General features: G+C 47.1%; 1 protein-coding gene across 10 annotated transcripts in view; it reads left to right on the plus strand.

Annotated features, from left to right (window-relative positions):
- Positions 1-448: 448 nt before the first annotated feature.
- Positions 449-13512, plus strand: part of TFAP2B (transcription factor AP-2 beta) — a 130342-nt gene continuing 117278 nt past the window's right edge. For 6 of the 10 annotated variants that reach the window (XM_074991402.1, XM_074991404.1, XM_074991403.1 and 3 more), the window contains exons 1-4: positions 464-498; positions 1726-1958; positions 5973-6431; positions 10954-11014. In XM_074991402.1, coding sequence (XP_074847503.1) covers positions 1878-1958; positions 5973-6431; positions 10954-11014 — 601 coding nt within the window. In that variant the 5' untranslated portion in view covers positions 464-498; positions 1726-1877. Of the gene's footprint in view, positions 499-1725; positions 1959-4857; positions 5055-5972; positions 6432-10953; positions 11015-13512 lie in introns of those variants that run through there. The other 4 variants (XM_074991406.1, XM_074991407.1, XM_074991408.1 and 1 more) reach the window with 3 other exon arrangements.

The following is a 13512-nucleotide window of genomic DNA, read 5'->3' on the forward strand; positions in this document are numbered from 1 at the left end:
TACTAAATAAGTGACCTGTGAATCAGAATGCACATTCTAGAGCATTTAGCTAGTGGAGCAGCATTGGTTGAGATATGGATTCTATTATTATTATTATTATTGTGGTTGTGGTTGTGGTTGTGGTTGTCATTACTATTACTTTATTTTCGGATACGTGGCATTACCTAATCTCCGGCACTACTCAATGGCAAATAAAAAAGCACAAATATGTCATCACACAGAGGGTTTCTGCCGAATCAGCCCCTTTGTGTCTTTCGAACGCGATCCATCGATGTGAACAAAATTGGGGGCGATGTGCCCCTTTATCTGAGCCCTTCTGGGGGTGGGGGTGTAACCATGTGTATGCCTCCGTGCAAGCAGAGCACGCCTGTCCCTTTTCAGTATCCTGCTTGGCGGTCTGCCCGGCGAGAAGGTGGCAGGCAAACCTACCAGGGCTATACACTCTTCTCTCGTAGAGCCCCACGCAACCTTTGCTGAGAATCCCTCTTCTCTGCTTTCGTAAGTTCCCACTATCGCAAAAAAAATCTCCTGGATCCTCTAGCTGCTCCCCCTTTGGGGGCTGAACTTCTACTGGGGACCTATGCTTGGAAATGGAGTGTATGGGGAGGGAAGCATCTTTAGCTTAATTTGCGGGGATGAAAGATTGGAGACTGCTTAGAAAACCAATCCCGGCTTTTAGGAGATTAGAGAGTCGGAAAGGATGTCTATAGGCCGCCTGGGGGTCACTACAGATGACCAAGATGTACAGGAACATTACAGGCGCCCCGCAGTTCCCCGGCTAGGAGCCTGGAAAGAGAAACCCCTCCTTTTCCTACGTCTTAGTTCGCTGCCGTTGCTCGTTTTCCAGGCAAGAGCTGGTCTCTCCTCGCCCTCAGTCAGGCTCGTGGCTTGGCAACAGAAGATCCCACAAATGGACAATGCAAACGAAGGTTTGCCTGGCCAAATCAAGAACAGCTTTGTCCCAACGCCCCAAACCGAGGGAGAACTGCAAACGCCCAAATATAACTCCCTGGTGGTAGCGTCTGTAGAAAGTAGCTACTCGCTCTTGCAGAGCTGCTCGGGATATTGCTGAGCTCTGTGCTGTGCCGAGAAAACGTCCCAAGTCATAAACTATCTTACTCAAGGTTTAAGTCTAAAGATTGCGGATGCGAAGCTGTTCATTTAGCTTCACTGCTTCGCATCTCTCCAGCTCTGCTGTTGTGTTTTCCTGCAGACGAGAGGGGATTCCTGGCCACGTACAGAAAAGCATAGTCTGGGGTGGGGAACATGTTATCTCATTGCAAAGACTCGCTTGGTACAGAGACAAAACAGTCTGGTTTCTAAAATCAATAAGGACATCCAAATACCCACTCTTCTGTCTGCTCTGCATAAACACACACAGCCGAGAGCCTAACAGATCGTAAGTGTGTGTATGTGTGTACATACAAACACACTCCCAGGCAGAAATTGTGATACACACAACTATACACGTGCGTAGGTATGATGGTGAGTCTCACAATATGTTAATATCCGCGTTCCTGTAAGTGTAGATAAATATATATACACCCAAAGTGATCTGTGCAGATTGTTATTTGTATGCATGTGTTTGTGTGTACATAGGTGACTATGTATGTGTAGATGTAGATTTGTGAGACTATATATATATATATATATATATATATATATATGTAATATGCTGTCAGCGTGTGTCTATATAACCAATAATGATTTTACTGTCCGATTGAGGTTTACTTCCCCAGCCTATTGTTTCAGACAACAGATATAAGTTGCGATGGAAGAGGAACGTCGGATGTGGTGTCTGTCCCCCATTTCCAATTATAGATGGATCATTACAGACAGAGAAGTACTGAGAATCCAGACATCTGCTCCTCACATGAATGCACTCACCTCCTAGAGAACAACCCACCATCATGCTCTGGAAACTGGTTGAAAATGTCAAGTATGAAGATATCTACGAGGTGAGTATAGAATCTGCATGTGTGAGAGCGACTATATGCCTATATAAACATACAGCTATATGTTTTTGTGCGTATATACAACAGAGCGATTCCTGCAGATAGCTATATAGCTAACACACACAGGCACGCACCAAACGCAGAAGAAATGTCCGTCTGCCTATTTATTTGCAATTTTTTTTCCATTCAGCAAGGCGAGCCCGTAACTTTTCGGAGGCTGTTGGATGAGATTTAAAAGATGAGAGAAATGATTTGGGGGTTGGAATAAGGCAATTTAAACGCAAGAGTTTGATTTTTAGATCTCAAATTAAGCATAATTCGATTAAACGCGGACTAATGTCAAGGAAAAAAAGCTTAAGAAAGGAAACACCGGCTAGTAATCCTATGCTTGGATACATTTCTGGGATTTTTTTTTTTTTTTAATTTTCAGCGCCAGTCTGAGAGCAAACTGGGGTTGTTCTTTTTCCTTCGTGTGCCTCCCTTACAAGATGCATCTGTGAGCTTTTTTAATAAATCCCCTCAAACGTATCCATGGATCAGTATGCAGGCAAACTGGACACACATATCTAGGCAGAGGTAGAGGTACATAGTGTCAGAGCACAGCAAAAGTTGCATGGGTTATTCAGACTGATTTGATTTTTCAGGCTGGAAAGCAAAAAAAGAAAAAAAAATGTAAAATGGGTGTTAATTTTGCACCGTTTGGTGACCTGGATCTTTAAAAATGTGTTCAGCAAACGGGGTTCTGTGACGTTAAGCAGCGGCTGCATTTTCGCAGGACAGGAGAGGAAAGAACAGGCGTCTGTATTGTCTCGCTCGCTCGCTTTTTTTTGGCGGGGGCTTACTTTTGCTACGAAGATTTTAAGCAGGGTCACCCTGCAGTTTCTGTGCGCTGGCGTTTGGTGCAATAACAGAACTGGTTCTACCCTGGACGCGCCGGGGCCTCTCGGCTGGTTGGGCGCTGACCGTAGAGTCTCTACGGAGGGAGAAGGAGCCCCGCTCCCTGTGGTCTCTGGAGTGGATCCTGTGCCACGGGCTCGTTGGGCAAAAGTCAGAGCCCTTAAGGGTTTAATTCTGGGAGTTAATGTTTAATCCGGAGAGTGTGTGTGGGGGGGGGGGAGCGGAGGCGAGTCTTGCGGAAGTATTTCCTAAAAGTAAGAGATGGCGATAACAAGCACAAAGGTTCTCCAAGTGCCTCGCGCCTGAGAGTAGAACCGCAGGGAAGGCGATCCGGGGCGCGCGCCCTAAGCAGCCCTGTGATCCCGGCAGGGAGCCGTCTTCCCGATAGAAGGAATGCCTCGACTCTCCAAGCTGCCGTCAGGCTAATTACCAGCCGAGCGCTCGCAAAATCCGGCGTATGCAGACTTCGTGTCGGAGCACGGGGACGGCTCCTCAGCCCGCTCCTGCTTTTCCTTATGCGCCTTCCTTTCCTAGTAATCATTAATCGGAAAGGCAGGGTCACAATGCAGCGATCCCTACGCGGAGCTGTCGCTGGGCTCTTTATTTTTCTTCCTTAAAGAGGACGCTTTTAAGCTTATTTTGCTTGGTTGCAATTTTATTTCTACGTGCGCCTTTATCTGAGCTCGGCTGCAGGAAATTCAGCAGTGGCGCGCATTGGGTTTATGTTTTGTCTGGGGAAAATGATATGCTGTAACTTCGAGGTGCATGGAAAGTGATTTGTAATGTTTGGAGTTTTACAAAATCCAATCTGCTGCTTTCCGCAGGAATGGATAGATAGATAGATAGATATAGATCATTCCAGGGCTTTTAAAAACTCAGTCTCTCTCTCTCTCTTTCTCTCTCTCTGATTTGTAATCTGTTCTAACCCGGCTACTCCCCAACCACCTAATTTGATGTGCTCTCCAAACAAAAGTGGGAAAGGAGCCGTGTGGGTCTCTGTGGGAAGGCAGGCAAGTTGAACTTTAACAGAAATGGCAGGCAGGCCAGTTGAACGAGTTCCTGAAACATCAAAAGGGTTTTATATCGCCCCTGGCTTCGCCGGGAAACGGTACATGTAGTGTCCTTTAAAATTCGTTGCATAAATTTTACATCTGGGTGCAACTCGGGCGCATTTTTGGCATAGTTAGGGGACAAATGAGCACGGAGGGCTTGATGAGCACCCAACTTCCCGCTGGTTCACTTGCACGGTGGGGCTGTTTTGCTTTGACTAGAAAGGGGAGCTGTACGGTCCGAAGTGCTTAATTGGCGCTGTACACAGACAAATTGCAGTGGCTGCCTATTTATTTGTAAGAGGAGGCCAAGGATCACCCCTCCCCCGCTATTTGTTTACGGAATATGGAGCTTCTCTGACCCAAAGCACCCAGGGCAATCAATGGCTCCTAGCTGAATGCATAACCCAATGCAAAAGAAGGAAAGATGATTTTTTCCTTCGCCTCCAGCGTGGCTCCATGGCACTTCCTTGCTCCAAACCAGCAGTGGCTCGTTTACACTTCCTCCTCTGCCTGAGTTAATTGAAGTTATGTCTTTTCCTAGCTAAACTCCCCCCCCCCCCGCCCCGTCTCCCTCTCTCCCCCAGCCCCCCTCGTCTGATTACATCTAGTAATTCTCCACTGAATGAACGTCATTTACAATGGTAGGGGAGCTCTCGCGCGGGCTGCCAGCTCCACGCTCCATTTGGCCCGGCATTCTCCCTTTAAAGTCGTCGTGTAATATTAATAGTCATGAATATCAATTATTACGAGGCGGTGTAGAGGAGGCCAGGGAGGAAGGGGCAGCTGAGCAGTTTCAGTCTAGCCTTGGGTGGAAGCGGATTGCGCCTGGAAGCTCGGGGGGGGGGATAAATAAACAAATAAATAAATAACCAGAGGGGGTGGGGACTCAGCGCTCTCTGCCTCGGTTTCCACTCTCAGTTTTGGGGCGGGGGGGGCGCTGGCTCGTTGTTTTTTTTTTATGATTATTTTTGATGGCTAGACTTGGAAATACCTCGCGCTGCTCTCCTGGGTCCAACCCGTCCCTTTGCCGGGCTCCTTGATTATTTTTTCCTCCACTTAGTGCTGTTGTTATCACCGCCACTCTTTTATTTGTAGCTGTTACAAGACTTTTTTTTATTTCCAGATGTTAGTCCACACCTATTCCGCCATGGTGAGTTTGCATGCTCTCTCTCTGCCTCTCGCTCTCTCGCTCGCTCTCGCTCGCCTTTGGCTTGGTAATTTAGCACAATAATTGAAGGAGCCTCGCAGCTGCTTCTCCTTTTTTGCATTGTGTGTTCTCAGTTTGAGTTGGCGGGGGGGGGGGTGAGGGCAAACTTTTTTTTTTTTTTTTTTTTTTTTTTTTTTTGCCATCGCTGGTGGGGATTTGGACACCACTCTGCGGACCAGATAGTTGCTTGTTTACTCCAGGCTGGCAGGCGCAGCTAGGATGGCGTTGGGCAAAACCCCCTCGCCCACTTTCTCTGAAGGCTTTCACGTCCCCCCGTACACGCCACGCGACTTTTAATTAGAACTGGAATGTCCCCGTCCCACCCCTCTTGGAAAGGGCTCCAGGACATTGGAAGGTGCTGCAGGAATCACAGCGGCTGGATTTGCTCGGGACAGATGTTTAACTTTTTTTAAAAGGCCCCATGTTTAGAGGGTTGACTTGACACAAAGGCACGTTTGAAAGTGAGTTGCGCTCTCTCCTGGGCGGGACCCCGCTGCTTTTCTCCTTCCAAGGCAGGAGGAGTTGGTGACTTTGGGGAAAAGCGTTGAGTGCTGAGGGGGCGTGAAAAGATGTTGGAGAAGTTTGTACCCTGTGGTTTGGAGGGTGCTGCAGAGCCCGGGAACGATCACACCCCGCAGCTGTCCACACACCCCGAGCGCCTTTAAGGAGAAGATTTTAGCATTTTGGCTCCCACCTCCCCGGCCCTGGAAGCGAACCCGGCCAGGAGGGAAACCAGGGGCTTTCCCGCTGGGGGACCTCAGGGGTGGATGGAGCCGCCTGGCGGGTGTGAGCTGGCGGGGAGCGAGTTGGTTTTAATTTCCTCTTTTTGTTCTTTCCTCCCCCCCCCCCCATTGTCTGTAGGAGCGGCATGACGGAGTCCCCAGCCACAGCTCCAGACTGTCCCAGCTGGGCTCTGTCTCCCAGGGACCCTATTCCAGCGCCCCGCCGTTGTCTCACACCCCGTCCTCGGATTTCCAGCCGCCTTACTTCCCACCCCCCTACCAGCCTCTTCCTTACCACCAGAGCCAGGACCCGTACTCCCATGTCAATGACCCTTACTCCCTGAACCCCCTGCACCAGCCCCAGCAGCACCCTTGGGGACAGAGGCAGAGGCAAGAGGTGGGATCAGAGGCCGGGTCGCTGCTGCCACAGCCTCGGGCCGCTTTGCCTCAGCTCTCGGGACTGGACCCCCGGCGGGACTACCACTCGGTGCGGCGGCCAGATGTTCTCCTTCATTCGGCACACCATGGCCTGGACTCCGGCATGGGAGACAGCCTTTCCCTGCATGGCATCGGGCACCCCGGCATGGAGGACGTGCAGGTAAGGAGGGCCCGCGCCTGCCCCGCTGAAGACATCTGAGCAGCTGGGAGACGCTCAGTCGGCAAAGATCAGAGCAACTAGCCAAGGGAAAGACTTGTTAGGTCACCTATCCCCGCCCCGGCCTCCGCGGGCTTGTTCCCTATTGACAGTCTCCGATACTTCGCTTAAAATAATCCCTCCCTCCCTCCCACGCACTCACCTGGCAGGGCATTAAAAAGATGAAAGTTAGAAGAGACAGACAGGCAGACGGACACAAGCAGAGAGAAGGAAAGAAACTTTGCTCAGTATTCTGGGGCTTCTGAAAAGGAATAAAGTTTATGGCGCTTTTATTTCAGATATTAAGTCATGTGACATATGAGGCTCCCAACCAGCTTTTTGCAGTTTGGAGATTTGAGTGAGATCCGTGGGAATGAGGATTAAACATAAAATGAACCTGAGGTCTAGGATTCAGGGTATATTAAAGGATCGGACAGAACATATATTTTGTGGGAGGGGGGTTTAAAGTGTGTGTGTGTGTGTGTGTGTGTGTGTGTGTGTGTGTGTGTGTGTGTTGTTCTATTCCGTCCTTTTGGAACCAATGACGTTTCCTGGTCCCTAAAAGGTCTGATATTTCTAGCTCTCCCGGTTCCCCAAGCCGAATTTATCAAGGGCTAGTTCCTTAAAACAAAAGCCCCATAACTGCGTCGCTCCAAATGTCTCGGCGCAGACCCTGCTATAATCCAGCTCCCACGGTACAGGGCTGCATGGTTTTCGGCCCACATCTCCCCGCGGGCTGAGGATTGCTTTCGGTGGTGTGCGAAGCGCTCTGGTTGCCGTTGCAAATCTTTAGAAGTGTTTTCCCAGATTTTTTTTTAAAAGCAGTAAGAGAGCAACGTGCAGAAATTAGACCGCATAGTGACTCATTGAAATAATTGTGCTCCCACGCCATTGGGCAGGAGAACTTCCGTAGTAGCCAGAAGCAAAGAGAAATTATTGCTCGGCTTTAAAGGTGTAAGATCCCAGGATATAACATCGGTGGAAGGTGATAGTTTTGGACATAAGCTACAGGATTTACTTGGTTGTAGCTTTAAGAACTTGCCGGGCGTCTTGTATTTGCCCTGGAATGGGCTTTCCTTGGGATTTCTCAGTCTCTCTCTCTCTCTCTCTCTCTCAACTCACTTGCACACGGGATTCACCTAAAACTTGGGTCAGACCAAAGCGGACTCCCTGGCCTGTATCAGCTGGCTTTATGGAACTCAGGACAGAGCCCCTGTCTCTCTATATAACTAGCACCCAAAGAGATACAAAATATAAGTGCCTTGACATTTCCCACCCCAAACGAAAGCTGCGTAATCCCCTGGTTTCCTCGTTGCCTTTCGGTTATCGAGTCTGTTGTAGGTAGGCAGAGCATGGATACAGTTGTGTTCAAGTATTTAAAGCAAAACGAATCCTTCTATTCAGATTCCCTGCTCAGTCGCAAGGCACAAGGTTCTGCTTTAAAAATAAGGCGCAAGGTCGTTTTCTAAACCAAATCGTGTATCTATAGCTGACATTGCGGAGGAATTAGTCTAGCCCAGTTGTAGCAGAATTACCCATCCGAATGGCTACAAGAGCTGGGGAAGGCGGGTAGTTTTTGGTGCAGCAACCTATGTGGAGTTGTGTCCATGATGTATATATTGAGGACAGTGCGCGGAGAGACTGAGGCAGGTACTTATTTGTAAAGGTTGGGTGTCAAGCTGGAAAAAAACAGTCCAAGGGATAAGAGCTGGAGCTGAAAGCACTCATCAGCCCGTTACTAATGAATAGTTTCAGAATTGGTGGCTGGATTGTATTTATTGGCAGGAATTTTCTATTGTTTTTCATTTGTGCCTGGGAACCAGGTGAAGTTGGAAGTTTTCTTAATATGGGATTCTTAAAATGGACCTTTCCTAGGACAGATACAAATAAATAATCCTGTTTAGCCAATAAATGCACTTACGTTCTATGCCGTATGAAAAAAATGTTTCTCGAGGCATAATATTGAGGGGTTTTTCCTCAGAAAGTTTTACTTTTTGAGTAAAGTTTTTTTTCTCCTCACACCATCTGATTCATTAGATTTCACAAGCATGCATGTGGTTGGCTGAGAGAGAAATCGGAGGATATTATACCAATCCACTTCCAAGGCCCTTTGTCCTTCTGAACACAGTGCTGTCCCTTGCCAGCAATGAGCTTTTCAAGCTGCAATTTACAACTGAGAAATATGCGCAGACAAAAAAAATTTGCGCAATGCAAACAAATGTGCATCCCTAAATAGAAAAGAAATATTTATAAATTTCCCATTGAAACTTCCTCCTTCTTCCTTGCTGGCTAAGGAGATCTGTACATTTACTCAGTGATTATGAGAGCGAAAGCCAAGGGCGGAAATGCAACCCCCCCGCCCTTTCTCTCTCTCTAACACATACACACACAGATTGCAAAATAACGGACAAACTCTGCGGGTTTTATCCCACGCGAGATATGCTCCTGCTACTGAGTGAGGTTTCAAACGCTGCCAAATTTATTTGCAAAAATATAAATCCAGATTTGCTAAACTTATTGCAGAAGCTCCCCTTTGACAACCTCCCGTCCTCCCCTCCCCCGCCTGAGTGTGCCACCTCGGAAGGCTGAAAGTTAAGTCTCACCAAAACACCGGAGTGCCTTATAAAATAACCCCTGGTCTCACTTTTAACTAAAGAAGTCTAGTAATTAAAAGTCTGACTTGTTTTTGCCGCGTTTCCGCATGCAGTCCTAATTAAATCTTTACGATCCTCTCTGTGACTATTAACTGCCGGCATGCTGCGCGAATATCCTGTACAAAAACCCAGCGGGGGGGCGTAATTAGATAGAAAATCAGACAAGAGTCTTCTCATTAACTGCAACAACTAACCCACGTTGCTGGTGAAGCGAGTGGAATGTGTACCCGCGCATGTACGTGTCCAGGTACACGGGTGGGCGTTCTCGAGGTAAGGGGTGGAGGAAAAGAAAGAAAGAAAGAAAAAAGAAAGAAAGATGGCGTTTAATATTCGCCTCCCTTTCTATAGCAGTTTGTTCATCTCCCTGTGTTTCTCTGAAGACAGCACAGAAGCTGTCGAAGGAGAACAGACCTTATAATTGTGTTTCATATTTCCCCTCTTATTTTCTGTTATGCCCTTGAGGTATGTGGCCTACTGATTAAGAAGGAGTCCAAAAAGACAAAAGGAAAGGGGGAGGCGGCTATCGGGAGGCTGGGGTCAAGAGGGAGAGGAATTCAAGGAAATATTGTTTATTGTCCGTCACACTTTGGACGTGCTCTTGGAAATAAAATTTTCTTCTACCTCTGCGCCCACCAGAGATGGGACTCCCTCGAGAGTAGAAAGACGTTGCGAGAAGCACTTGGTTCAGCTGGGGTGGAAAGCTAAAGTCAGAATCCGAGGCAAATTCAGTCATTTAAAGATGATGGTTGGGTCTCCGGAAAAGAAAACGAAATCAAAACAAAGCCATGGCTGTAAGTCCCCGCTTGACAAAGTCCTGGCTGGGATGATCCTGCTTTGGGCAGGAGGCTGAACTCGATGACCTCCTGAGGTCTCTTCCAGCCCTAGGATGCTATGAGTCTATGATTTGCCTGCCTATCTGCAGGTGAGAAATGACCACACAAGTGGACCGCTTAGGGAAAGCCATTCAAAGAGTTCCTTAGGCACTTCTTTTCTCCGCGATGGTTCTTGTTGCCCACCTAGCAGGGATTCTATAACAGGCTAGTTACATTGTGAACTAACACCTAGCATTCGCCCGGCACAGGGTAACCATCTTTGTTTTCCTGCTAAGGAAGTTAATGCCCTAATAACAGGTGTGCTCCTAACCGGGTGAAAGTAGACAGGTAGCAGACAGTGATCCAGTGACTTTTCTAGGCCATGGATTTAACAGCCTTCACATTTTGTCTCTGTGTAATTCCCACCCCCCATCTCTCTCTCACACACACAACTTTGTAACCAACCCTTGCAAGCTGTTCATCGCTTTCGGTTTGTTTCCTATGCGCTGGGGATGCCGCACGCCACTCTGAATTGCTCAAAACTTTAATTAAAAGCCTATTCTGTAAACCTTCCCACATACAAAGTAAGCGGCCGTTGCATTTTAATATGCAGCAGGGTAAAAAAAAAATGACCCCCCCCTTAAGTTGTCCTTCATCGTGTTCATTTCTATACTGCATCTTGGCTAGTTACCAAATTGCCACATTTTCAAAGAAAGAAATATACCGTATTATTGAATGCAAAATGGGGTATGTAATATCCATGTTTTATAAGATAACAAAACCACTATTCCACCCATATGCCTCACACCCCTTTTTTTTATTAGAAGACCGTATAGTTTGGAAGAATTTCATTTCCACGCTGGTCTGGGGAGATAATAACAATAATACTAATAAACCTTTCTTCCCCTGGTGAATTAATATAAATGGAAATAACAGAAACTCGAGTTTGGGTGACATGATTTATGTACGCCATTCTTTAATATCCAGTCAATTTGAATAGTGATGTTTTTCTATTCACAGTCAGTTGAAGATGCCAATAACAGCGGCATGAACCTATTGGACCAGTCTGTCATTAAAAAAGGTATGGATTATTCCAGCAAGCTTGACAAACTTGTACTGTACAGCATTGTCTTCCTGATATGATTGTTCTTTGAGGCAACGAGTAGACCTGGAAAATAGATAGATGTGGGACAGATGGATAAAATAACAGGAAAGAAGAACTAAAAGTAATGAGTATATTCTTGTTTAGGCGTTAGATAATTACATCTTATCTTGATTATTTGTTTCAATTGTTGTCCACTGATCTAAAATAGGTAGACACAGTTCGCCACCAATACCAATTGTTACTGGCGGGAAAATGGCACCGCATATAAAATGGGTTTCACAGCTATACTTTTTCTCCTCCAAGAGTTCTTGAGCTGCACCGTGTGACTCTTAAGAACTGTTTGATTCCGTTTGTGGTTTTCATGCCTTTTCCAATCGTGCCAAATGTGGGGGGGGGGGGGGAAGAAGAAACACATGGGCATGGAAATATAACCTCCCCCTCCAACATGCTCCTTTTAAAAATCATTCTGCGTATGCATACATGATTTAGTGTAACTGCAGAATTACCCCATACTGGTAAAGAGAATGTGATATTAACAAATGTTTGCAGTCTCTTGTACAGCTGTAAGCAAAATAATTAACTAATTAAACTAATTAAATGTAATTACAATAACTCATTTTGGGCGTGTTGCAGCTGCTTAATTTTTTTCTGCATTTCTCTGACAGTCACTTGAAGATGCATGGTGATTAGGATGTGTTATGGTGATCGACATTAAACGGCTCACCCGCCACCCGTTTTGGGAGAGCTTTCTTTAATTATCTAAGGAATTTCTATTTCTAGAATCACTTTTAAATACTAGAGCTGACGCTTAGAAATACCGGCCCTTATGTTTACGATCCACAGCATTTATCTTCAGCGATTTATTCTCCAAGCAATGCGCATGAAACCTGCCCCAACTTTAACAGGGGTGAGGCTGTAGCATTGAGGGAAGGAACTTCAGGGTGCGGACGGAATAAGAATTCCAGGCAGGGCGAGGTGTTTCAATCGCTTGCTTTAAGAATGTAACTGTGTCAGGTCGAGCAAGCATCACTATGGGGCGGGAAGCTCTTGTGAGCCCGTAATTTAGGATTCGGTGGGGAAAAGAGAATTATCTCCCAGTAAGAAAAAGGAATGGCTCTGCGCCTTTCTGGCACTGTGCGGCAGGCGTGCCTATGGGTGTAAGGTGTGTAACGTAGGGGTTAGCGAATGTGTGGTCTCTCTCTCTTTTCTCTTGGGTCTTCTTGGTTAATTGGTGGTTGATTTGCGACCCAGAGCCTTTTTCACGTGGATCTACCTGCCTTCGTGTTTGCCTTGTCTCAGGCTCACAGCCGGCGTGTGATTATGTGCAGGACCCTCTCCTCTACTGCATGCGACCCCTTCCTGCAAACGCTCTGGTTTTTGTTTTCCCGAAAGAAAAGGATGCAGGGAAAAATTGTTGTCGATCCACAGGGATTGTGGCTGTAAAGGTAGTCAGCATCGAGCAGTTGAGCATGGCTAACCATACTTACAGCTCTGGTCAGCGTATGGATGGAGAGCTCAGAAGATGCTGATCGTGTGTGTGTGTGTGCGTGCGCACCCATCCCCACAGATTAACACACCAGCTAGAGCAGAAGACACTTAGAATTGTAGCACTTTAAGAAACCATATGAGTACAGATAGCAACCGTCTCTGGGAGATGGTTAAGAAGCACAGACGCCCCCCCCCCCCCCCGTTTAGAGTCAATGCTGTGCTTTATTGCACTTTTTCGTGTAATTTTGTGAGTTTCGTTTTCCGTTGGACACTGATGGAGTGGAAGAGGTACCTGGGCTCAGGTCGGTGGCTGGGAATATTGGATCCGACCGATAGAAGGTGCAAAATAGAAAGGGGCTCGGTGCGGGATTTGCGGGGGTTTGAACTCTTTCTAGCCCTGGAGATGTACTTGGCAAAGAGAACAAGCTAAGAGAGACCCGCAGATCCTTCTCGCTGGGTGCAAGTTAGTTAGTTAGACAATCAGACAGTGAGTAGAGACAGATAGCTAGACAGACGGACAGACCGACCGACGGTGGGTGGGGATAGATAGGTGGGGTGATTGACAGATTTTCTTCCTGGCTATTACCAGTAGGGTACCCTTAATGCTAAACGGAATCTAGATCAGAGAAGGCTGAGAGATTTGTACGTTTCACAAGCGTTCGGTTTACTGCTGAAAACGTTCTGCTAAAAACGCACTGTCAAAGAGAGGCGATAGATTTAAAGCATTACCACCACCGCCTCATCCATCCTCTCGGATCTAAGCGGAGGAAATGCTCGGTGGGAAGCCGGAGAGACCTAATCTACCTGCCTGCAGCTCCGAAAAGCTTGCCTACAACGTGACCCCCCCTCGTTAAAACAACACCGCCCTCAGCTTGAGCTGCTCAGGTGCTCATCCGTGTTGATCCCGCGTGCTAGATGAGATACACACGCACTCGCACGCTCGTTATGTTTGCTGTCTGGGCTGACTTGACATTTCTGCAGTAATT

This window comes from Carettochelys insculpta, chromosome 3 (assembly GCF_033958435.1).
Source record: "Carettochelys insculpta isolate YL-2023 chromosome 3, ASM3395843v1, whole genome shotgun sequence".
NCBI classification, from domain to species: Eukaryota; Metazoa; Chordata; order Testudines; family Carettochelyidae; genus Carettochelys; species Carettochelys insculpta.